We start from the raw sequence: 25,957 nt of genomic DNA, 5'->3' as shown, positions 1-25,957 counted from the left end.
CAGCCCGGGCTGAGGAGGTTTCAGAGGGCAGCTCAGCCTGCAGCTGCTGGTGACAGGGCTGTGATTGCTGGAATGAGGGAATCCCCTGCTCCCCTGCACTGCACAGGGGCTTGCTCTGTGTGAGAGGGGAAGCTGCAGAACACAGTGAGACATGAGGGTCAGGCTTTGCTCTTGGGGCTGAGCCTCTTGTGAGAAGCATCTCTGCCAGCCCAGGCAGGGCATGTGCATCCTCTGCTGCATTCACAATGCCTCGCACATTCATTTCCACTGCTTTTAGAATCAAATAACTTCATAGAGCTTGTGTAGAATGAAACATTCCTTGAGAGGAGTTTACCCGCTTTCTGATAACAAAGAGGATCATATCTGTTCATCTCATCTGTATCTGCACTGTTTATTCATGTGTGCACACGTGAATATAAGTTTACTTATAAGTTAACTTATTCCTTGTATCCAACTTTGAGCAATATTTTCTTACTTCTATTAATAACAAGCAATACAAGTTAACTGATACTGCTCAAGTTATTAATGGAAGTATCCTTCCATTAATAACTCTCTTGTAAAGTACAGCTCTGTACAACTAATCAAAGCTCTCTGGAAAAGTGTCTCTCATGGAACACAGTGCTCAAAGCACAAAAATAAGGCAGCTGACAGGTTTAATGGAAATGAATCAGCTGAAATAGCAGATGCAGCTCTCTCAAGGTGCTGTGTTTCTGCACAGCACATAATGGACACCTTGCTCAGCTTCCAGATTAATTCACTTTATCCAGATACAAATAGGTGGATTCCTGACACGCTGCACTAGCATCTCTGCTCTCAGGTGGTGAAGCACCAACTGTTTTACCTTTTGGAATGAATGTGGCAGGCTCAGGGCTGAACCTGCAGGAATTTGCTTATTGTGAAAATGATACCCCAAGCTGAGAAACCTGCAGAGTGGAAAAGTGAGGAGTGTTTTCAACTCTCTCTGAATTGGCTGCTTTATCAAGCTGGTTTTGAACTCAGATTTATATCTCGTCAGGATTTTGGTAACTTTTTGCCAAAATAGTTTTGCTGTTGCAGTCCTAATTAAACTAATTATGTACTTATGGACACTTTTTACTCTAATAATTTGTTCTACATGTATAAAATAAGTGATACAGGGACAGCCTGCATTTTAGTCAGCGGCATAGACAGAATGTTCTTTTTCTCCTGTATTGAAATGATGCAAATTTGTATACAGTTAAGTTCCTAAGCGTGTGTTCCTTTGAAACGATGGTATTTGGCCCAAGTGTGGGGTTGGTTGGGATTTTTTTTGCTGTTTTTTTGTACCGTAGGGTAAGGCATGATCTTGGCTGGGCGCTCCTGGAACCTTGTAAAGCAAATAACTTTGAGCACTATCCAAAGAACTGCTGGTGTTTCTCGGGAAGGTTTTCTTGTGGGATGTTTGTGTCAGCTGATGCAACCCCTTGGGGAGCCTGCCTTCATCCCCGATGTGCCCGGGAGAACCTTTGTTCCGCGGGGCCACCGTGGTGTGGGAGAACCCTTTGTGCCAGAACAAAGGAGGATTGTGTCAGCCGGCCGTGAGAGGGAGGGGAGGGGGCTCAGGGGCTCTTTCAGAGGCACTGCAGGGCGGTATGGACAGCCACAGTTCCCTGTAAATCTCCCTGAGATACGGGCGAGATCTTATCTCTGTGTGGGAGATAAGATCTGCTGCTATTGTGTGCAAATTCTTGGGGGTGAATATTTGATATGGTTTCCTTAATTAAAGCACCGTGCCTCTTGGCCTCCTGTAGCCTAAAGCGAAAAGCCAGGCTGTAGGCTGGACTGTGGTGTTATTCCTGTGCTTTGAAGGTAACTAACAGCTTGTGCCTTGCTGCGTAAAGCAGGGTGGCCCTAGTGCAGGCTCTAAGGAAAGCTGCTGGGTGGCGAGGGTGAAAGAGCAGGGACTGTGGAAGATGAAGCCTGGCAGGGGTAGTGGGTACTGCTGCTTGGGCTCCAAAGTTGGGAAAACATGCCTTTAGTGTAAACAAGACACGGTCCATACGCAAAACACACCCTCGGTGGAGCCTGGGGACGTTTTAGGATGGAGCAAAGCACACACAGGTGTCTGTGGCTCCCACCTGCAGCAGAGCACCCAGCCCATCCCATCCCTGCTGTTCCTGCGTGGTGTCACAGTGGGGCTGCCCTGTGGGTCTCTCTGGCTCTCAAATCAGCATCAGCATTGACACTGAGGCTGCACGGGGACAGGGGAAATGTTCTCCAGGTCCTTCTGTTCCTTTGTTAGCTGGCTGCACCCCAGGAATGGACTGTGGCTAAATTGGTCGCTAAGGATCAGAGGAGTCCTGTTGGCTGGGATTTCAGGTTATTTGTTGTCCTTGTTGTTTTGAATGAAACGGATCTGTGTCCCTTCATGTGCTGTGGGGCTGCATTTGGGGGTGGCTTTGTTACTAAGGGCCCCTGGCAGTGGTTTAGTGAGGAGATTTGGGTGGCAGTGTCCTCACATCCTGCTAGAATTGCTCGGATAAAGACAGTTGGGGTTGTTTGTGCCAAGTGTGGGCGAGCAAGCAGCTGGGTTGACCAGAGTGAAGGTGGGAGGGAGATAAAATGGGAGACCTAAGTGGGCTTGTAACAGGAAGGGGTGTCTGGATTGCTGAAACCAGAACCTGAACTTCATAAAATAGCAGAGGGAGAAGGAGGATCCAGTGAAAGGATTTGGTGTCAGGACAGGAGATTAGGAATTCCATGGCTTCAAAGAAGTATGAAATGCTGGTGTGTCTGCCTGCAGCCGTCAGTGTTAATTTTGGGTGGCTGATGTAAGTGCTCCTCCCCAGGCTCAAGCTGCCCGTCCATGGGCGATTTCAGAGTGCCTCAGGCCAATGTCAGCCAAGGGCAAGGGCACAGGGCCCTGTGTCCTCATAACTCTGCTCTGGTCTCAAAGTCAGGGGGTGATTACCTCTGAGTCACCTCTTTAATTACTGTAACCTTCACTTGGGGGGGATTTATAGTCCTGTGGTGTGGGATGTGTCTGTAGCCTGTTAAATATGGGACAGCATCACTGAATGGATTAAATTGATCGTGTCTCCAGGCCCCACAGTGGCCTGGGCTGGCTCGGGGGGTGGTGACAGAGGTGACAGAGGTGCCCATTGCTCCCTGCAGCACCCGGGGAGGTGCTGGCTGGTGGCACCAGCGCAGCACAGCTCTGCCTCCATCCAGGTGATGTGTCCGTGGGGATGGACGCGTTTGGAGAGTGAAGAACTTCCTTTGTTGTCATCTTTGTGTGAAGCTGATGGAACGTTTTGCATGAAGGGCTCAAATAACTACAGCGGCAGCAGGAGTTGGGGACATTGTTTGTAAATTAAGCCCCAGTTACCCATTCCCGTTTCCCTTGCAGGGTCAGAGCCTTTGATGGTGAGCGGGGAGCTGCCTCACGATGAGTTACTGGAGTCTGGATAAGAAGAGCAGCCTGCAGTACTGCCGGCACTTCCTAGCGGACAACGGCGTGTTCCACGGTGAGTTCGGTTACTCTGCATTCGGCTCTCGGTGTTTCCTGCAGTTACGGTTACTCTGCATTCGGCTCTCGGTGTTTCCTGCAGTTACGGTTACTCTGCATTCGGCTCTCGGTATTTCCTGCTGCCGGCGGTGCCCGACATTCTGTATGCCCGGGGTATCTCCTGGGGACGCTGCTCCGGGCAGAGCGGGGCCGAGCCCCGGCCGTGCCCGCTCCGCTCGGGGGGCGCTCGGGGCGTGCGGGACCCCCGGCAGCGACGGGGGAACGGCGGGGCTGCGGCGGCACCGCCAGGGGGCGCTCCGGGACCGCCGCCCCCGGTACCGGCTCCGATCGATGTGCCCCGGCCCGACCGATCCCCCCGGTACCGGCTCCGCCCGATGGCCCCCGGCCCGACCGATCCCCCCGGTACCGGCTCCGACCGATGGCCCCCGGCCCGACCGATCCCCCCGGTACCGGTTCCGACCGATCCCCCCGGTACCGGTTCCGACCGATCCCCCCGGTACCGGTTCCGCCCGATGGCCCCCGGCCCGACCGATCCCCCCGGTACCGGCTCTGACCGATGGCCCCTGGCCCGACCGATCCCCCCGGTACCGGCTCTGGCCGCCGCCCCCGGTACCGGCTCTGACCGATGGCTCTGGTACCGGCTCCGATCAATGTCCCCCGGTCCGACCGATGTCCCCGGTACCGGGCCCGACCGGTCTCCCCCGGGCCTGCCGGGGCTGGGCCTGACCGATTCCCCCGGTACCACCGATCTCCTCTGGTGTGGCCGGGGCTGAGTGCCCCGATCCCCCTCGGGGCTGCCCAGCTGGTTCTGCCAGCGTCGGACCGTCCCCCCCGTCGCCCCGACCCCTCCGGGGCTGGATCCGACCGATTCCACCGGGTCCCACCGATATCCCCCGCGGCGAGGTCTGACCGACCCCCCGGTGCCACCGATCCCCCACACCTGGTATTCTTTATTCCCTTTGAGGTCAGTAATTAAACCCCATCACCGGGGCAGATTTATGGCACTATTAATAACAGAGGCATGGAATGGCTTTGAATTAAAGATAGAAATGCTCGTCTCATTCAAAGCAAAGGTGATTTTTTTTTTCCCTAGAGAGCATACAGCTCCATTTTCAGTCTGTTTGTCAGGACTGGAGAGGTTTGCAGCCCGCTGTAAAACAAACTGTATCTGCATTTTTGTCACTGTGGTTATGTCACCATTGATGAAGTTAATGGCTTAGTGAGAGAATTAATCATTTGTCAGTCTGTGAATCTTCCTAATGAAAGCCGGCTCTCAGAGAGAGCCCCATTTTTCCCTGTACTGTTTTTTCCTTGCCCACGAGCACTTCTAGTCCTATTTGGGACACCAGAAGAATGTTAATAACTTTCTGTAAGTAAGTCTGACAGTGGTGTTGTCACATTAATTCATGTGTGTGCTGCACTTGGGACTTGTGTTAGAGGGAGAGTGCTGTCATCTCCAGGCAGAACCACTCTGCTTCTCCAATGAAATGAATTTGTTCCTGGCATTTATCAGGCCACTCGTGTGGTCCCACTGGTTTTGGTGGGATCATGTTCCTTCAGGGCTCCCTCTGACCTTGTGGAAGGGACGTGCTCACCCCGGTGCCCCTGGGCACTGTGGCAGTGTTTTGGTGGATGCCTGTTAATCCCTGCTCCCTGCACCAGTGTGGGACTGGAGCAGGCACAGGGGTGTGGATTTGCAGCTCTGCCACTCCAGATCAGTGGAAGAGGAGCCTGGTCCATGCCCTGAGGCCTGAGGTGTGTTTCAGCTCAGAGCAGCACCTCACCTTTATCCTGCTAATGGTGCACTGGCTGGATAATGATCCATCACACAGAGTCCAGCAATCCATGAACAGCTATTGAGGGATGAGTCTGCAAAGTGATAATCATCTGCAGCCCAGGGCATAATTAGCAGGAATCCTAGACCAGAAAGATTTCATGGCCTAATTTATCCGTCTTTGATTGATGATCAGAAAAGATTAACTATTTTTCCCTCACAGAATCCATCAGGGCTTCCCATTTGTCTCCTTTAACCTAAGCAAGACGCTGCAGGACAGTTCCTTTCCCTGTGAGTGTATGGAGGGGCTGAATTCCCCCTGGACAGTGACAGAGGTGACAGCATGGGTAAGGATGTGTGCATGTCCCAGGAATTAGTGTGTTTTTCTGGAGCTCCAGAGAGGCTGGGCTCCTCCAGGGCTGTGCTGGTAATTCAGGCTGCTCACATTAACCGAGTGCACCCTCCCTGGGAGCAGTGGGGCAGTCAGTGGCACCAGGGCTGTCTGGAGTGATTGTCTGGAACTGAACCTGTGAGCTGGAGGAACTGCAGCACCTTGGGGCAGCCCAGGTAAAAACACCCCACAGGACCAGTTGGTGTTCTCAAAAACCACAGGAGGATCTTTAGGAGAACTGGAAGTGTCTGCAGAGGTGCACAAGAGATGCACTGGCTGTGCTCATCTCTGGTGTTTTCTTCACACCCTTGTGGCACCTGCATTAGTTTAAGCACCTGAGCAGATGGGGTTCCATTTGTTCACCTCCTGCTGAGGAGTTCAAAGGCAAGAACTCATGGACTGCATTAATAAAAATGCTTAAGCTCTATTGGGAGTGGTTTAATTGTTTAATGTAAAAAACCAAAAACCCAAAAGACCACCAATGAAACCCCAAACAAAACCAAACCTCCCCAGTAAAACCAAAAGGAAAAAAGGCTCAGCTTGCAGCAGAAGCAGCTGGCTGAGCCTGCAGCCCTGTTGCAGTGCAGTGCCCCTGCAGAATCCCATTAGTGTGGGATGTCACATCCCTGGAAGTGTTCGAGGCTGGAGGGGCTTGGAGCCCCCTGGGGCAGTGGAAGGTGCCCCTGCCCATGCAGGGGTGGAACAAGGTGAGTTTAGGGTCCCTTCCAAGCCAAAGCACTCTGGTTCTGTGATCAGCTGAAGGAGGATGAAATTTTGAGCACTCAGTAAGGTGAAGGTGTTGGTGCCACAAGGCCCAGCCCAATGCAGTTCTGGGCAGCCGAGTTTGAGCAGGGGGAGCTCAGGAACAGGGAGAAGGTACAGAAGGGAAGCTGAGGTAAGTCAGGCTTGTTTAGTTTGGAAATCAAAGATTTAGAGGGGATGTGACTGCTGGCTCTGAGTGCATTGCAAAGGGAAAGCTCAGAGAGGAAAAGGCTTATTTGAGCTGATGGGGGAAGTTGGCACCAGAGCAAGTTGAAAATTGCCCACAAGTGTATGGAACAGGCCCAGGAAAAACTAAGATATTTTGAGTGAGAGATCGACAGGTTTTGGGAAAATTGTTACAGCATTGTATTTGTAACAGCTCTTACATTGTATTTGTTACAGCTCTTGCTCTGAAGCTGTAAATGTGATTAGCAGGCAATGTATTGACTAGTGGGAAATGAGGCTGGCAAACTATCTGTGGTCCCATTCACTCCCTGTGTCCAGTGAACATCAGCTACAAGCAGCAGAGCTCCCATTCCATTCAGGAGGTGCTGCTGGCCATGGATCAGGCTGCTCTCTGCTGGGTTTAAGGGTGCTTTGGGACACTTGCATGCTGTTACACAAGCAGTATTGGTACACAGCTGTGGGGCTTTCCACGGGCTCTGGTGGGTTGTCTTTAAATAATGACTGAGATTCGTGTGTGCAATGAAGTACTGGGTGCATCCACATCGCCTAAGGCTCTCTCATAATTTTATAATTTTATTAAGAAAAGCTGCTAATGGCTGCATTTGCAGGATATTAAAATTCTTATCTGTTTATGTCTGAAATTTTTGGTTGCAGAAGTGGAGGTTGCTGCTGTGCCTTGTACTCTGGGGAGTCTTATCTGCCCAGAAGCAAAAATGTCAGTTTTCTTCAGCAGCAGCAGCAGTGAGATACAGCAGTGTGTGTGCACACAGAGAATAACAGACCAGAGACAGGGGCTGGGGTGAGCTGTTTTAGCAGTTTCTGCAGAACAGAGAAGACAGGCAATTAGAATGTTTGGAATAGCCTTGAGGATTTGATGAACTCACTTTCATTTCCTTCCTCTTGCGAGCAGTTCCAAAATACAAAGTACAGCATCCCTCTAGGCTTGGAAGGAGAGATTTTTTTTTTTTTTTATTTTTGCAGGGGTTTTAAGCTGTAACTGTGCATCATGTTTTGTTTGTTTGCTGGCAGTAACAATGTAGGAATGGCTGTGCTGTCAGAGCAAACATCCATTTAACTTTGCTGCTCGATGGTCGGGGCTAGAAATACAAAGGGAAAAAACCCAAAGTGTACAGAGCAGCCCTTCCTGTGGCTCCCAGTGCCTCCCAGTCAGCAAGGCAAGTACTTCCCCAGCCAAAACTGCATCTAGGTAATTCCTATTTTTTCATTGCATCTGATATTTTTTATTTTTTTCCATAAGATATTTGGAATTCGTTTGTGCTTGTGGCCATCTGTGGGAATTAACCCCCTCCAAAAGTTGTGGTGTTTGGTGTGGACCCTCTGGCTGGATGGAGCAGGTTGTGTTTCACCTTGGGAAGGGAATTCCCTGGGAGGTGTGAGTGGGTCTGAGCCTGACAGGTGACCATGGAAGGTCCTTAAATTGTGTTGGGCACATCCTGGTGCCTTTGGCTGTCCAACACCCTGATGAGGAAACCACGGAGAGCCCGTCCTTGCTGCAGTGGCCTCAGACTTCGTGCCCAATGAGAACAGAAAATGCCTTCTGTTGTCCTTTTTTATGCAGTCAAATGGCCTATTTTGGTTATTGGAGCACAAGAGTTTTGGGGGAGCAGTCCCGGAGCTTCGCCAGATTGCACAAATCCTTCAGGCCTGATGTTTGCTATGGGCAGTGCTCTATAATTAGCTCTGCCTGAGCCTCGTGCAGGGCTGGGGGCACAGCTACAGATGCCAGCTGTGGGCTGCAGGGCTCAGCCTTTTATCTGCTTCAGAATGGTGCTGGGAAAGCAGAACGAGTGCAGGAACTTGGGTTTGGGCTCATGTTCTGATTTATGTGAAATATCCACAATCCATTCCTTGGGACAAACAGATGTAAATGGAATTGTGTTTGCAAGAAGAGCATTAAGGAATTAATGTATTCAAGTCCACTGAGGTTTAAAAAGGGCCTGAAGTGCCTGAAGAAACTCTCTCTGCTTTGTTCAAGAGCTGTGTCTGTCTCTGCATCTGTTAATGAAAGGTGGAGTCTCATGTGGGATCTGTCTCCAGACAGTATTTCAGGTCCTTGTGTTCCAATGCCAATGCCAAGTATTTTTCTCCTTTCGTTTTTCTGTGTTTCTCAGCTTTCCATAGAACCATGTCTTCATTAACGATAAATGAGTTGATAAAAGCTTTAATCTGATAAAAATGACAAGTTTTCTGTACAGCTGATACAAAGTTTTATTCACTGCTGGCTGACTTTTCACAAGGAGATTGTCTCACAGTTCAGATCTAAGATTACACTTGGAAGATGATTATGAAGATGTTGTTATCTCCTTATTTCATTATCTATTCCCTGTAAGAGGTGTTAGTTCCCTAATCAGCTTTCCTTGCTCTTTAGCAGAATTAGGCTTTGTGCTGGTTTCCAGCTATTTTGACAGTGATAAAGGAAAACCCAATGAGCTAGAAAATGAACCTTCCTCTGATGCTGTAATTTCCAAACTGTTAGTTAAATCATATTCTCATTTATTGGAAAATGGATATTTTTGCAGTAGAACTTGCAGGGCTGTGTCTCTGTGCAGTAATCTGAGCCTTGTGAGGTGTGGGCAGGAAACCCAAGTGGGAAAAGCAGGTGTGGAGGTGAGGCTGTTCCTGTTCCTGCCAGCCCTCACCTGGGACTGTGCAGCACCCCCAGGACAGCAGCGATGGCTGGAAAGATCTTGTGTTACAGTGACCATTGATGTCAATCAGCTACAGGCAAAGGGAAGTGGGTTCTTTGTTCAGAAACTTGTTTGTCACCATCACGTCTGGGACTGCTGGAACGGTGTGAGCCGTGGCCCTGCAGAGCATTCCCAGCAGGACAATGAGCCCGTGAGCAAGGAAAAGCCAAACCAACCGTCAGGGCTTGGGATTCAGCGCAAAACCTGGCTTGACACTGAGGAGTTGTCATGGGGATTGATTTTGGAGGTTTTTTTGAAGTTGGATAAACCTACAGGTCTTATACCATTTGGCATCTGTCAACTAAATTACATAACATCTTCATTTGTTTGCTGTAATGTGCTTCTAACCTACATAACATGTTTGAATTTCTAAAGACATGTAGCATTTAGGCATGTCTGGTTTTAAAAAGAAGCTTATTTTGGAGACAAAATAATGAAGAGTGTATTGGTGATTGCGTAAGGTTTCTTACAGAGCAGCTGTGGCATTGAAGGTGCTTGTGTGTAGCTTGTATTATAATTAACAGAACAGTAGGAGTGTGAGTAATTTGCATTTAACACATTATCAAGTGCAATCTGATATATCAATAATTAAACTGTACAGCAGTGACAGTTTATTTTTTGTTGTTGAACTGCATAATTTCAATGCACTGGTAACTGTCTAGAGGCACCACAGTGGTGGTTTCAGCCATGAACGTGGTGGGCTGAGAACCAGAGCTGGGGTAACGCTGTGGCCACCCCATTTCCCTTGCTCTGCCTGGCAGTGGGTGACACTCCCTCCTCAGAGTGGGACTTGTGCCACCTCCTGACAGTGCCACCAGAGCCACAGCTGAGCAGCCAAGAGATCCTGCAGCGGGTCTGGGGTCTTGATTCACGTTCCAGGGTGCTGGACATGGTCCATGGATACCCACAGAGTGCTGAGCTCTGTCGTGGGGGCTGTGGGAAGGCTCTCTGTGCTACCAACAGCTATGAAATGATGATTTCTCAGGAGGTAAAACATGTCAGCTCCACTTGGATTTTGTCTCCCATCCCACTGAAGTTCTGCAGGCATGTGGAACTATGAGAGGTGGTTTTTTGAGTGGTTTTTATTTGTTTTCCTCCTCTGTCACGTTGTCTGTCGTGTAACTTTTTCCTGGCCTGTGCTTGACAAAGTCTCTTTTATTGCTGTCACAGTGTTTAGGAATACAGCTGGGAATTCCTTTGGTGTGCTGATGTAAATGTCACAGTGGAAGAGCCAGCTGAAGAGGGAAAGAATTAGAAAATGCAATAAATGAAGGATGTGAAGCACTGTATGTGGAGCTGACTTCATTCTTGCTGTGCTTTCCAGCCCTGTGGGCTCTGTTGTAAGGAAGTGCGGTTTATGCAAGTCTGAATGCTCCTGCCCATTGTTCCACTTTGCCTGATTTCAGGAGCACTGGGATGCCTTAAACCAGCCCACGATTTCTCCAGGGGCACGGGGGGTTTCTGTAGCTGCTGGCAGAGCCGGTGCTCAGCCCCTCCCGGGGCACTCCTGCTCCTCGTTCCTTGCCTTGCTCAGGGATGCACAGCCCGACCCGAGCGCATTTGTGCCGCAGCCGGCCTGTCCCTGCAGGGTGGCTGTTCCCGGAGTTGGGGACAGTGGGACAGCGGCAGCAGGAGGGGCACGGAGCCGGGGCAAAGGCCACAAAGGTGCTGGGGGTTTCTCCCCTCCGGCTGCAGATGCGGGGGTTACTCGGGAGCGGGCTCGGGTTTCCCCTCCCGCATTCAGCCTGCGTCACTCCGCCGCTCCCGAGCCGGAGCGTGGTAATTCCTGCCCGCCCCTCGCCCCGCTGCCCGCGGGAGTCCCTGCGCTGCCCGGGGCCGGCCGCGCTCCGAGCCCGGAGCGCCTGCGGAGCCCGGAGCCCTTTGCGGAGCCCGGAGCCCTTTGCGGTGCCCGGAGCCCTTTGCGGTGCCCGGAGCCCTTTGCGGTGCCCGGAGCCCTTTGCGGAGCCCGGAGCCCTTTGCGGTGCCCGGAGCCCTTTGCGGTGCCCGGAGCCCTTTGCGGAGCCCGGAGCCCTTTGCGGTGCCCGGAGCGCCTGCGGAGCCCGGAGCCCTTTGCGGTGCCCGGAGCGCCTGCGGAGCCCGGAGCCCTTTGCGGCGCCCGGAGCCCTTTGCGGAGCCCGGAGCCCTTTGCAGAGCCCGGAGCGCCTGCGGAGCCCGGAGCCCTTTGCAGAGCCCGGAGCGCCTGCGGAGCCCGGAGCCCTTTGCAGAGCCCGGAGCGCCTGCGGAACCCGGAGCGTGCCGTGCCCGGCGCTGTGTGCGGTGCCCGGAGCCCCTCGCGGTGCCCGGAGCGTGCCGTGCCCGGCGCTGGGTGCGGTGCCCGGAGCGTGCCGTGCCCGGCGCTGGGTGCGGGGATGCCGGAGCAGCGCCGCCCCGCAGCCGCGGCACGGGCAGACCCTGCCGGCTCCCGCGCAGCCCGCGCTCCCCCAGCGTGAGCCGAGTGACCGCCTCTCCCCTCTGGATCTGTGCTGTGGATCGCCGAGGTCTCCTCGCTCATCCTGAGGAGCGGCGCTCGGCTCTGCTTCCAAGGATTGCTTGGCTTTGAAGGCGTGAAGATCAAGCTGAGCCTTTCCCGAAGGGAGAATTTCCATTCTGCTTGCCAATAATGCCCGAGTTACAAATTTAATGGCAGACCTTGAAGTATATAAAAATTTAAGTCCAGAAAAAGGTAAGGATGTTTGAGTTTGGAATTGCCATAAGACAAACTTGTAATCTGTCTGGAAATAGTTATAGAAAAATCAGGTAACTTAACCCTTGGGTTTGGTAAATTGCAGTGTTTGTGTGGACATTGTTGGTATAACAAGTGTGTATCTATTCCTGAATGTTTAACATGAAAACCTGGTGGGTTTGTATTGACTGGAAAGTCAAGTCAGCTTCTCTATGAAAACATGTAGCTTGTGTTTGAGATACTGCTCTTTTGATGAGAACAAACTGCACTTCTGTGTTAGCCTAAATTATTACAAATGTGTTTGCCTTGAATAAAAACATTCTTGACCTTTTCATCTGTTGGGAATTTTGCTGTGGCTTTCAGTGGAGAGGAGTTTTTTTTTAGTAGCACTTATAATAGTATAACACATTTGCAAGTGGTATGTAAAATTTGAATGAAAGCACTGGATAAAAGATGTCTTTCCAAGAATTGCAGGAGATGATACAAAAAAGGAAGACATCTTGAATAACTTTCTTCAGTATCTTGTAGTTTATAACATCTAATTTTTTTTCAGTTTAAGTCAGTGCTGAATAGAAAGTGGCACTTAGCTTAAGCCTCTAAGTGGATAAAGAGTGAATGCTGTAGAGAGAAGGAGAAATCATGGTAGATTCAAGTTAATTTTTGTGTTTTTCTCATCCTTAAGGATGTTGGATTATGTTCTTTTAAAGGAAACACTTAGAAAATGCATTTAGCATAAGAGCTTTCTTGCCAGAATTGTGTAGCGCAGAAGAAATTTTTGTGACAAGATTGTCTGTAATTTAAAATCAAACAAGCTAATCTAAAATAAAGCCATCAAAAGTCATGGATTAAACTTTGAAATATCATCTTTCCTGTTATGTTAGAAATTTTCAGGGCAGCGTTGGCAGTTGATACTTTTTTCCCTTTGTATCTGTCATGGTTGATTTTAGTAGATATTTTTTATCTGCTGGAAGTCTCTGGGAATAGGGACAGCTGTTGTATAGAAACCAGAGCCTATTTCAGGCCAAATGAGTTATTTGAGGATGGCCTGCAGGGAGGGCTGCCTGTGCTGGGCTGCTGAGCGTGGTGCCAAGGGCTGCTGGTGTTGGGCACCCAGAGCTCTCCATGGCGGCCGTGGCTAAAGGAGGGCAGGTGTTACTCCATCTGCCTCCCCAGGTAATGGATATGGCCCCACTGAATAATTCACAGCAGCCAGCTCTCCTGGAGGGGCTGCACCAGGCCTGCAAGGAAAGCATCAGGTTCAGGGTTTGAATCTCTTGGCCCTGTGTGTGTGGGTGAGCTCATTCCACGGCAGGGAACTCGGCTGAGGGTGGAGTTCTGCTCCAGGTCATTCTGCAGTCCCTTCCTCACCCAGATGTGACAGCAAGGCCAAATGCCAGCCGGTCATCCTTGGCTGTGGCAGTGCCACCTCAGTGCGGGGAGGGCAGCCGGGGCTGTGGAGCAGTGAGTGGCTGTCCCTGCTGTCCCTGCTGGCCTGGGCTGTCCCTGGCACTGAGCTTTGACGTGGGGTCATGGCCAGGCTCCCCCTGTAGCAGGGACCATGGCAGTGCCCTGTTCAATGTCCTTATTAGTGCTGCTGTGGGACTCGTGTGCCTGCAGCTGTCCAAGCACCTGTGCAGGCACCTGTGCAGGCTCTGGCATCCTGGTATGTGAGGGAATTAGCCTGGAACAGCAAACTGCTCTGAGTGCATATGGAAGGCACCAAACTCCTGGGGAGAACTTGGCCATCCACAGGTTTCATTCCAGCAACAGCTTAAATCTGTCTGAGCATTAAATGCACTCACAAGAAGTTAGCACATGCACATGGCAGCTTGGGCAGGCTGAAAGCCTCCAGGTGTTTGGTGTATCCTGAGCAGGTTGCCCCGTGTTGCCCTGAGTGCTGGCTGACCCAGTGTCACAGTGGGGCACCACAAAGTGTCCCCGCATGGCCCTGCTGGGGGTGCTGGAGCTGGATGCTGATGGGGCAGTGTCTCACCAGCTCTGCAGAGACGTGGCTGGCCCGGGAGTAACTAGATTATGTGCTTGCTAACTGCTTAGTGTTCGTGGTTTCGGTGCTCATGAATGAAATCTACTCGTTTCAGTAAATCCACAGAGCAGTCATGGTGTTAGGGGAAACGTTTTTGTCATTTGCTGAAGAACTGCTGTCTTTCCAAAAGCCTGGGGCATGGATGGGAGTTGTGGAGGTGACCCCTTCAGTGCTTATCTGGAGCCTGAGCTGCCCCAGTGGCACACGGGGGTCAGTGGTGGCTCTCAGCAGCTTGGGGACACGAGGGGCTGTGAGCAGAACGTGCTGACAGAAACCTCCCTGCTCTGTCCAGCACTGAGCCTGCTGCAAGGGCGGTGTGTGCTGGCTTGTCCCCTTTCCTCCAGCAGCTGGTGCCTCAGGGAGCGAGTGCTGCTGGCGTCTCCTTGCCCGAGTGAGGTGGGAGCTGTGAGGAACAGGCTGGCTGTTCCCGGCTGCAGGGCAGGGAGCTGGAGCTGTGCTGTGGCAGGTCATCAGTACAGCAGAGAACGGGCTCACAGGTGTTCCCACGCTACCAGCAGAAACATCGATCAGCCCGGAACTCAGGTGCACAAAGCAGCATCATTTTCAGTAATAAAATCACTTTGGTGTGTGAGACTGTCAGCTCATTGTTTGCCCACAGATGACTCACTGTTGGTGACTTGCACCGAGGCAATTTAAAATAGAATAGATAAACATGTTTCTTTAGCAAAATGACTATTTCTGAGGAGGGTGAATAAATTAGTTCATATCATCTGTTGCACTGCAGTCTCCATTCATTACTTTTAAAGGTTAATTAACTTCACCTTCCATTCTATTGTGCCTTTTCCCCTCTTCCTAGCCCGTAGCCATCCCCAGATGTGGCTTTGCTTGGCAGCCTGGAGGGAAGCAGTGCTCCCTCAGCCTGGCCCCAGGTGCTGGGCACTGGATCCCCCTTCCAGCTGCTCTGTGCCATCAGGGCACTCCCGTCCCAGCCCGTGGTGCTGACAGGGCTGAGGTGCTGCCACACGCGGCTGTTTGCTGGTCAGTCTGCAGACATCAGGGCTGACTGCTTGCACTGAGGCTGGCACAGTTCATGCTCTGCACGTCTCTGTGTGGGCACAGGGGTGAGCTCTAGGAAGGGCCTTTGGTGGTGGGGTTTTTTTTCCCTATTTTTTTGTTAAATTGGTGCAGTTAAGTGGGAGGTGTGACATACAAAGGGCGGTGTGGTGAATGGGGAGGTCTGCCCAGCTCAGTGTGCTGTGGTGGGAATTGTATTTGTTGCATCATACAACACAGGGAGGCTGACAACAAGGTCTGGTTCACTGATGTATGATCCTTATTTATGCACTTATTGATTTTTTCAGAGGGCAGATATGGGATTCTGGCAGAGAAAGAGCTCGTGGCTCACTGTTCTCCACCTCTGCATCCAGAGGCTCAGCTCCTGGGGTGCTCAGATGCTCTCTGCCAAGGAGGAGCCCCTGGCACTGCAGGGGTGGCCCAGCTGCAGTGAGGAGGCATTGCCCTCCTGAGCAGAGCTACCCTGGCCTGGGGAGCCCCAGGTTTCCTTTGGGGACATGGGGACAGACCTGGGGATGGTGCCTGGTGCTCTGGGCCATGGTCACAGAGAGTGAGGGTCCTGAAAGCCACCCTGGATCTGGCACAGTGACACCACACACCTGTGTGCTCATCCTCCCCTTGGCAGGGGCAGTGGAAACTCTCCTCCTCCTCCTCCTCCTCCTCCTCCTTCTTCTTCTCCTCCTCCTCCTCCTCCTGCCTCTCTTCCCACCTCCTGCTTTTTCCACTTTCTGGAGTGTCATAATCGACTGCTGTGCCCTCCCTGCTGAGGGATCCTCGAGGAAGAAAGAGGATTAGGATGTGCAAACTTAACTGTGTTTGCTTAATAAATCTGTGCTCCTTGTTCACCCCATTGATGTGACAATGTGCCTTGGCACTCGGCCATGGCTGTGCTTAAACGATTGTGCTTTTCAGTGTTGACAGAGGATTAATTCCACAGTCCTAATGGGAAACTTACAGTCCCCAGCCACGCTGTGCTGCTGTGGCACCAGGGCTCTCACAATGCACAGCTCTGGTGGAGTTGTTTCTGAAGAAAGGATGAAACCTGGGCTAATTGCTTGAAGATAATAAGTGGAACTTTGCTGAGCTGGCAGAAGGAGGGGTCCTTGGGCAGGGCTGGAAAACATGCATTATTCATGGGGTCCAACAGGGCAGCACAGCCCCTGTGAAAGAGGCACTGGCCTGGCAGGACATTTCTGCACTGCACAGTGCTTTCTGAAGTCCCAGTGAGGGAACAAAGCTTGTCATTAAGGACCATTCAGGCTCTTTTTGATTATACTGTAGTGCCAGGCTTTTGTTTGGATACTTCTGGTTCCTTTCTGATCTCTCAGAGCAAAAGAGGAGGGAGCCTCAGCCTGGGAAGGAGCTCTGGGCTCTCCCATGGCAAGAATAACTAAGGGTTGTCAGGGATCAGCTTGAAAAGGTGAAGAGCAGAGACCTTTCACTTGTAGTGTGAAAATAAGATGAGTTATTGGCCGTCCTGCAAGCACTGAGCCCGCAGTGTCAATAGGGGAGGCTGAAAGAGCAGCTGCTGTGAAATATGTGTTACTCAGACATGACTTCTGGGAGCTGCTGCTCCCCAGCTTTTGCATTTGTTTTGGGTTATTTTGAAAGAAAAAAAGACACCACCAGACAGTTCCCAGACTTACAAAGAGCTGAAACACGCTGATAGATTTCAGTTGTGCTTGGGGTTGTTTCTCCATTCTGGATAGTGAATGGTTTTGCTCTTCAGCTTCACCCCTTTATTGTTTGCATATTATTTAGTGACTTTACAAGCACGAGCCGCTTCCCAGAGTTAGTGATTTGCTTTGATTAGACACCATTCAGTTGTTTTGAGTAGTCTCACCTTGTGTTTGGTTACTGGTGTTGATGCTCTGCCTCTCCAGGGCTGAGATGAATTGCCCGTGCCCTTTTCAGCCTCTGGTGGCTCTGCTGGTGCCGAGTGGCTCCCTCGAGGGTTTCTTGGGAAGTGCAGAAGCGTGAGAGATTGATTGTCCATCTCATGTCCACGGACTCCCAGAGATTACCATTAAACCCACTGTAAGAAGCTTAATGTGAAATTCCGTGAGGCTGCAAGAGCTGCTGCGAGGCAAATTAAACTGGCATAAAATATGAGCCGTGGCTGTTTAAACCAAAGCCCAGTCCTGCTGGGGAGTGCCCCAGACCTGCATGTGCCCCCTGTGCCCCGGGCCCGTGGGCTGTTATGTGACCCCCAACAATCAGCACCCCGATGGCATTAGTGCTGCTGCGTGGGATTGAGATGAGATGTGCTCTCGGGTGGAGCTGGCAGGACAGAAAATGGTGTTTGCTGGCACTGCTGGAGGGGCAGACTCAGTGCTCAGCGTGGGGGGTGATGGAGAGAGCAGGGGGCTGAGAACATTGCAGGGTTCCGGGGTTTGCTTTGGGCCTGGGCTGGACCCGGGGTATTTTCAGTGCAGGACGGGACGGTGCAGCTGTGTGCGGGCTCCAGGGCAGGGGTGGGGAAGGACCCCTTCCTTTCTTCCTTTTTGGGAAGGACCTTTCAGACAATGAGATCCAACCATCAGCCCAGCCCCACCACAGTGTTCAGCACTAAACTGGGGCCTCAAGAGCCACATCCACTCATTTCCACATGCTGCAGGGACAGTGACCCCAGCACTGCCCTTCACAGAACACACAGAAACCCCAAATTCTGAATGCAGGGGAGAAGAGCTGCTGCTGCACTTGGAAAAGTAACCCCTGCGTTTCGTGGGTACCTTCTATCTCTTCAAGCTTAATGTTGGCTTAATGCAGTTGATGCCTATCATTTAGATACCCAGTTTATATCTTCTTTCATAATTATACTTCTCAGTGTTTGGTAATGCTCTTTGTACCTTATTTAATCTTTTTGTTTTGTCAGACGGCTGTAACAGTAAGTCCATAAAAGCAAGATGAGACCAGACTTTTTGTCATTTGGTTGCACTTTGAAATATTAATTTCTTAACATACAGGAAAATAAAAGAACATTTGTGGACAGCAATAAGAAATTTGTTTTGATCTTTGACTTTAAGTAAAATTATCTGTCTCACAACAGGGGTGAGACAGATAATTCCTTTTGCTGTATACTCTTGGCAGTAGAGTTGTGCTGCTAATGCAAAGGTAATAGTGTTTGCTTGAAAAACGAAACCCTAAAATACAGTAGCAAAAAATAGCCAGGATATTTATTTAATTTCAGAGAACATGTTTTATGGGAGGAGATGTTTGTTTCACTGCAGGGATGTGCCCTGTATAGCAAAATGCTCTTGTGTTTGCTGGGAAATGCTGCTCAGTGTAATGTCTTACTTCCCTAAATAATTATCATGTGGCACGAGTGGATGCAGGGTGGCACAAGGGGGTGCAGGGTGGCACAGGGACCGAGGGTGGCACGGGGACAGAGGGTGGCACGAGGGGATGGAGGGTGGCATGGGGACAGAGGGTGGCATGAAGGGATGCAGGGTGGCACAGGGACAGAGGGTGGCACGAGTGGATGCAGGGTGGCACAAGGGGATGCAGGGTGGCACAAGGGGATGCAGGGTGGCACGAAGGGACAAAGGGTGGTACGGGAATGGGGAGCGGCACGGGGATTTAGGGTGGCATGAGAACAGAGGGTGGCACAGGGACAGAGGGTGGCATGGGCTGGTTTGGGGATTAGTGCCATGGAGCGGCCACAGCTGCCCAGCAGTGCTGGCTCAGTGGGCAGTGAGAGCAGTGTGGGCAGGGGCACCACGGAGCTGCCTAAACTAAATTAAAAAGGGCTATTTGAATTCAGGTCTGTGTTGCTTTAAAGGGTTATTTTGGGAGCAAGAAAACTAGACTGGTCTTTCATTATTAAATGCCGTTAAACTCCAGGATGTCTGTTGGGATGATTTTAGACTGTCAAGTTTGCATAACTCTGCAAACAGAAGTGAATGTAGTTTTCAGGGGTTTTTAATTTTAAATTAAAGCTTCAACTATCATAGAATCATGGAATGGTTCACCCAGTTCCAGCCCTTCCTTATACATTGCATAAGCATAATTTTTTATTTAAACTTCCAGATTAATTTTCTTTGATCTTGTAACATAAACTCCATTGTGTCCTAGTTTAATTAATTTTCAGATTTTGAGCAAAAAATGCCCAGCTAGTCCTTGTGTTAGAAGAATAGCTTTTAATGGGAATCATGTCTCGCTTCCCCAAATTTTAATCTGTGTCTGCATTGAGGAGCTGCTTCATTTACTCTGTATTCCTGGTTTATCTACGGGATTAGATGTTTTTCTGGAACCAGCTTCCCTATTCCTTAGTGCAATCCTTCCTGAACTGCTCTTCTGGAGCTTTATTCTGCCCTGCACTGCTCAATACCTTCCGTGATTCAGATGCTAATGTGTGGCGTCTGGCAAGGGACCGGCATTAGCATACTGAGAATAGATTTGAAAAAGACCTTTTTTATTTGCGTGCTTATATTTTATAAATAGCCTGAAGGGGAGGATGGGGTGTTTTGTAAATGGTTTGCAGAGCTGAGATCCAGTGGGCTCGTGATTGCTGTGGCATTTCCATTACCCCAGTCCCTTCTTGAACGTGGAGCCTTTGTTATTAACACCTACACAGCAGCAATGATGCCATGAACTCTCTTTCGTGTTTACTATTCTTTAAATGTTTGAATTCTCGTGGTACTTCCTTGGAACTGGGAAAGTGCAGGCAGCAGACATGGTGCTCCCTGGGGCACTGGACCCGCTGCAGGTGGGGTTTGGGAGGGGAGGCTGTTGAGACATTGGGCAGGAACTGGGTGTCCTCCACTTTGTAAAGGAAAGTGATTTAAAATCTATTCCCTGTGACTGAAGTGTGCCTGGAGCATGAATGTGACTGCACCCATAACAATTCCAAATGCGATGTAGAAATGTTTAAGCAATTGAAATGGTGAAGAAGGAACTGGATTGCCTTTTACGGTTTTTATTTTCCCCCACAGTTTTGTTGGCTGCAGTTACCTGACCGTGGCCCATTCTCTGCTTTTCTTGTATGGAATGGATGTGATCTTCTCCCTTCTGCCTTTTGCTGGCTGCCCTCAATAGCATCTCAGTGAAACCGGGCTGGGATTTCTTCTCTGACAACCGAGCTGGTGTTAATAGAGAGACTTACTTGAGAATTAGATCTTTTTGTAAGACTTTCACCAGTCACTGCTAGCCTTAGGTGCAAAGGAGCAGATTTGCTGCGTTGAGTAGCTTGTTGCTAAACCTCTTACTGAGCTGAAGCGCTGCTGGAGTGATGTCTCTGTTAGTGAAAGCAGAGGTGCTGCCGGTGTGTGTGCCAGGCTGGGGGAGCAGGGCACGGTTGGGTACAGGGTGAGCACCCTCACTGCTGTGCTGGGACAGGTCCTGTTTGTCTTGGTGGGAATCCAAGGCAAACCTCATCTAAACTCAGGTCCACGGGGAAGGGCTGGCTCTGCCAAGAAAAGGCATTCCTGTGTGGATGTACGTTGGGACTTTTAGAGACTCCTTTTGCTTCAGTTCATCTTTCTTCTCTCAGGTTCAGAGTTTTCCATCCCTCGTGGTGTAAATGTTTGTCTTCCTGGTACTTGGTGTGTATTAGATATATCTAAGTTAATGCTGCCCCAGCCAACATGTGGGTATGGTCTAACATCACCTTCTGGCTTGATTTATGTCACATTTATGGTAAATCTTAAAGCCCTTCCAAACTCACCTTCGTTCAGCGTGTGCTCATCCAGGGGGTGCCATTATTTATGGACATAATGAAGGACACATTTATTGCACTCACATGAGGCTTTCAGAAGAATTTGGTTCTGTTCAGCTCAACCTCAGTCCCCTCCTTTCTCCAAAAAGAGAACTCAGGAAAAAGACTCCTCCTGATGGGTTTATTCCATGTGGGGTTTGCCTTGCCAGCTCCTGGTGGGTGAGGGAGCCAGGGGAGGTTATTCCAGTGCCAAGGGCTGCTCAGCCCTGCTTTGCTCAGTGTTTAGATGCTGCTCTGCCTGCCTGTGAGTGTGTCAGAGCTGTTGGGAGAATAAATAAATAAATCCCAGCTCTGGCAGAGGAGTGGGAGTGTGGGTTGGCCTTTGCTGTGACACTGAGGAGCACTGGGGAGAGAAGTGCTGCAGAGAGGAAGGGTGATAAGAAATAAAGACAGACCCAGAGAGTTTATTTGGGAGCCAGCCAGAGTGTAAACAAATCACCCAGGGAGATGAATTTGGAGTGATACCAAGTGAGGAGAGGCTGTGAATGGATAAAACCAGAAGCTAATTTAAGAGCATGGATATGTACTGAGATCAAGAGGAAATCTTATCTTGATCCTTGTGTTTGGAAGGCTGCAGGAGGGAGAATGGGAGATGAAATGGAAGAAATGGGTTTATTTTAGTCAAAACACAGAGGAGGAAAAAAGCCTTATCATTCAGATGGGACGGGTGGATAAAAGGAAATCATCCCAGTGTGAGTTGGAAGGTCGGTGGCAGCATGGAGAGGGTGTGAATGTGTCTGTGTCCTTCTGTGAGCAGCTCTGCCAGTGGCACAGCACGAGGGACAAACTCCAGGGCTACTGAGCCCAAAGGACTGCAGGGTTTGAATGAGCGTCTCACCAGTCCAAGTGCATGGAGCGCTGCGGTTTAAATTACAGCACTGTGTGCAGTAATAGAAAAAATGTAAATAAGATGAACATGAAACAACTATAAAATGTTTTCCTTCAACATAGATGAAAGTTTTCTCTGCCTCCTTTGTTGAGAGGGTGTTCAGACAGATGAGCCGTTCCATTTTCCTGTGTGCAGAAAGTGGCAGTGAAGAAGGAACAGTTTCCCAGCACTGCCCACTTTGTGTCACTGGGGGCTCAGGCCAGAGCTGGGGTGTGCCTGGCACATGCTGGGCAGCCCGTGAGCCGTGGCATTAGTGGGTGAGGTGGCCGTTCAGCTGAGTTTGTTCTGCTCTGCCCCACAGTTGAAAGATGCATGAGTGTGATGCAGTCTGGGACGCAGATGGTGAAGCTGAAGAGTGGAACCAAGGGGCTGGTCCGTCTCTTCTACCTGGACGAGCACAGGACCTGCATCCGATGGAGGCCCTCCCGCAAGAGCGAAAAGGCAAAAAGTAAAGTAACCTCCTCATATTTATTCTAATTTCTGGGGCAGTTTAGTATTAGAGTGTGACTTACAGAGGCACATAGAGGCTCGTGGGCTGATGGGAGATGCTTGGTGTCTGTGTCCTGTGCTCCCTTTCTGTAGCCTCAGCCCTGTGATGTTCTGGGCAGTGCTCAGAGCCTCCAGGGCAGCTGGCACTTGGCACAGCCATGGCAGGGAAACCTTCAGTCCCACAGGGCTTTGGGATGTGAAGATGTAACATTAGTAAAGTTTAATGCCTCTGAGCCTGAATAACTCAGACTGGGAGAAGCAGGAGGAGGCTGGCTGGTGTCCCAGCGAGGGCTTTGGGATGTGAAGATGTAGCATTAATAAAGTTTAATGCCTCTGAGCCTGAATTACTCAGACTGGGAGAAGCAGGAGGAGACTGGCTGGTGTCCCAGCGTGGCCTTTGGTTCCCTTTCCCCCCAGTTGTCATCGACTCCATTTACAAAGTCAGCGAGGGCCGGCAGTCGGAGATCTTCCACCGCCACGCCGAGGGCAGCTTCGACCCCAGCTGCTGCTTCACCATTTACCACGGCAGCCACCTGGAGAGCCTGGACCTGATCACGTCCAACCCCGAGGAGGCTCGCACCTGGGTCACGGGGCTCAAGTACCTCCTGGCCGGGATCAGCGACGAGGACTCGCTGGCCAAGCGCCAGAGGACGCACGACCAGTATCCTTTGGGGGCCAGCCTCCTCCTGGGTCATGTTCCTGCCTTGGTTTCCAGGCACCTCAGCACAGCCTGTCCCTTCTCCTCCTATTGAGTGACCAAAGCCTGAGCAGCGGGTTTGACACGGACACTTCTGTGTGTGATAAACCATGGGCTGTGCCTTGGGGGCTGCATCAAACTGCATGGGAGTCAGGGGATAGGCTTGCATTTTGGTAATGAATTCCCTTTTGAAGGGGCAGACCAGTTATTTCTAGTTATCTCAGTACCTCAATAACTCCTGGCCATCTCTGTTGCTCTTGTGTAAGTCAGATGCCTGTGCCCTTCCCAGCCTCCATTGTTTGTCAGGAGCACAAATCCTTAAAGCTCCTTAAATGTTTGTTGTAGCTCAGTAGCCAAAGTGAACCTCATGTTCTCTGAATATTTTCTTCATGTGCCTTTTTTTCCCCATAGTTTTTTTTCACAACAGTGATGACTAAAATTTTATACACAAAGAACACTCTTCCCCCAAATACCAAACCCCAAGGCCATCTTAATTAAAATTGTAACCTGCTGTTCTTCTGCCTCATGGAACTCTCCAGTGGAAGTCCTGGAGAATATACATATTTCAGGTATTTTTAATTTATATCTGCCGTGTTTGATTCTGATCCACAGCAGGCACAGGTCCATTGGGGTTGTATTGCATGCTCTGTTGCACCTGTCCTCAGCTTGCTATATTTAACCATGGCTTTTCTGAGCTGCTCCTGTCTGCTGTGTCTTCTCTCCTGGTGAAACATCACTGCAAGTCCTGTTTGTTTTATCCAGTGTGGCAGCTGGGAGCCTGCACACAGAATGGCCCTGTCCCACTCCCAGCTGCTGCAAGAACTTAGCAGGAGGTGCTGAGGGATATTTGTGCAAGGAGGGGGTGAAAGGTGCTGTTGGGAAGTGAAGCTCAGGTAGAATGAAGGGACACGCGGAAGAAGATCCCAGAGTAAGCCCAGCAATATTTGAACCCTTTGGAGCACGTTCTCAGAGGAGGAACCAGCACCAGAAATGGGAGTGCAGAGGGGCTGAGCTGTGAATAATTGCCATAAACCAGCGGTGGTTTAAGCCTTTGGCTGAGCTGTAGTAAGGGCAGGGGCAAAAGGTTCTTTCCTGAGCTGCCCTGCCTCCTGTGCCTGGGGAGAGCCCTGTGTGCCTGTCCTTGACACGCTGGCAGCTGGGTGAAGCAGACCTTCGAGGAGGCTGACAAGAACGGGGACGGGCTGCTGAACATCGAGGAGATCCACCAGCTGATGCACAAGCTGAACGTCAGCCTGCCCCGCAGGAAGGTCCGCCAGATGTTCCAGGTGTGTGCTGGGACACCAGATAACATCCATTTCTGGGCACAGCCAGGGCAGGCTCTGCAGCCTGGCACCACAAGCACAGCACTCACAGGCTTTTTCAGTGTCCTGCCTTTTTGTAGGCATCAGAATGTTGTTTCAATGACAGGAAGCACACAGAAAAGTTACCACTGTTACTCTTTCTGCTGCATTGTTGGTTTCAGCTCTGTGAACTGAACTGTTCGATGCTGGCACTGATGGACAATGAAGTCACTCTGTTGCTACTGAAATGTTTATTTCATTTCTTTTATGGAAAATTATTTAATAGAAACTGGCTTGATGCAAGTAATTAGGTTTTAACTACTTCCTCATATTTAGCCATTCAGATTTGATGGATTTAGAATCAATTTTTTACTTCTGTTGTCTGAAAACAGCTCCCATTTTCCACCAGTCCTTGTGTTTACTTCAGGAAAGGAAAGATAAACCAAGGACATAATGGAGAGTAAAATAGGTCCTCTTCACTTTTCTAAACCAGTACCAGCTCAAAGCTGGTTTGCTGTAAAACATGGGAAGGTTGAAGAATCTTCTATTCTTCATAAATTCCCCACTAGAGATACATCTTTGGAGTCTGGAGTTACTCCCAAAGACCTGGAAACTGGTGGGGTGGTGTTGCAGAGATTAGTTTGGGTTGTATTCGTTCCCACAGATTGTAAATGTCATTTAAGGTATGTAATAGATCTAAAATTATTTAAAACCCCATTCAACACCATTTAGCTGAGAATTCCTTTCCTCTCAGCTGACTTGCTGTGATGGGAGTTTGCAGCTCCTCTCTGCATGGAGACCCACACAGTGCCTGCCAGCCATTCTCCAGAATATATTCTTTGTTTTGAAAATCCACAGCAATCCTCTTAGGCAGATGTTCACAGGAAAAAAGCTTGTATTAGTGTGTGCTAAGTACTGTTTTCTTCTCCTCCTACCTCTGAGGAGAAGCAGCAAATCCAGCCTGGAGATGCTGGGTGTGTGTTTTGGTGGGGAGTCTCAGGGCTGCTGCAGAGCCGTCCCCTCTGCAGAGTGCTGCACATTAAATAATGTGCATTGGAGACTCTGACACTGTCCTGAATGGTTTAAGATACCAGACTGTTGTTGGGGAAGCCTTGGGTGATATTGTTATGCCTCTTGCTGAATTTTAATCCAGGATAACTGCAGGGCACACAGGAGGGCAAGAGATCAGAATAAAGCCCAGGGTGAGCCTCTTTCTGGGGAAATAAATATGGAATTAAAAAGGAAATTAGAGTTTCATGGGGAATCTGTGGCTTTAGTTTAGTAACTGTTTTCATCAGTAGCCCCAGAGAGGATGATATAATTTTGCAGTTATTTTAGCCTGTTGGGATTTGTGTCTGAACAGTCTTACAGACTAGAATTTACTACATTTCTGTTGGTGTACACAAGTCCTGCTCTGTTTTATTCCCTGATTTCTCCTGTGCTGAGCATGTTTACCTGAGTGCCATTACCTCTTAGGAGGCAGACACAGATGAGAACCAAGGAACCCTGAACTTCGAAGAATTCTCAGTGTTTTACAAGATGATGTCCTTGCGTCGAGATCTGTACCTGCTGCTCCTAAGCTACAGTGACAAGAAGGATCATCTCACTGCTGAGGAGCTGGCCCAGTTTCTGAGGGTGGAACAGAAGGTAGGGCAGTGTCTGCACCCATGTCTATGGCCATGCACTTACATTCAAGTGTAAGGAAAGGATTTTATGGAAAATATTAACCTGGGGCAGAGGGCAAAGCACAGATGTGACAGAAGAGAGTTCTGAAGGTTTTGTTGTTTTTTGAAAT

The 25,957-nt window shown here is 50.0% G+C and overlaps 1 protein-coding gene across 1 annotated transcript in view; it reads left to right on the top strand.

Annotated features, from left to right (window-relative positions):
* Positions 1–3,406: 3,406 nt before the first annotated feature.
* Positions 3,407–25,957, top strand: part of PLCH1 (phospholipase C eta 1) — a 44,480-nt gene continuing 21,929 nt past the window's right edge. Inside the window, exons 1-5 of the mRNA XM_059479455.1 lie at positions 3,407–3,485; positions 21,977–22,123; positions 22,582–22,825; positions 24,018–24,147; positions 25,639–25,809. Coding sequence (XP_059335438.1) covers positions 3,407–3,485; positions 21,977–22,123; positions 22,582–22,825; positions 24,018–24,147; positions 25,639–25,809 — 771 coding nt within the window. The remainder of the gene's footprint in view (positions 3,486–21,976; positions 22,124–22,581; positions 22,826–24,017; positions 24,148–25,638; positions 25,810–25,957) is intronic.

Source organism: Ammospiza nelsoni, chromosome 10, assembly GCF_027579445.1.
Source record: "Ammospiza nelsoni isolate bAmmNel1 chromosome 10, bAmmNel1.pri, whole genome shotgun sequence".
NCBI classification, from domain to species: Eukaryota; Metazoa; Chordata; class Aves; order Passeriformes; family Passerellidae; genus Ammospiza; species Ammospiza nelsoni.
Note: the sequence above shows the minus strand (reverse complement) of the source record. Positions and strands in the feature narration are given on the sequence as shown.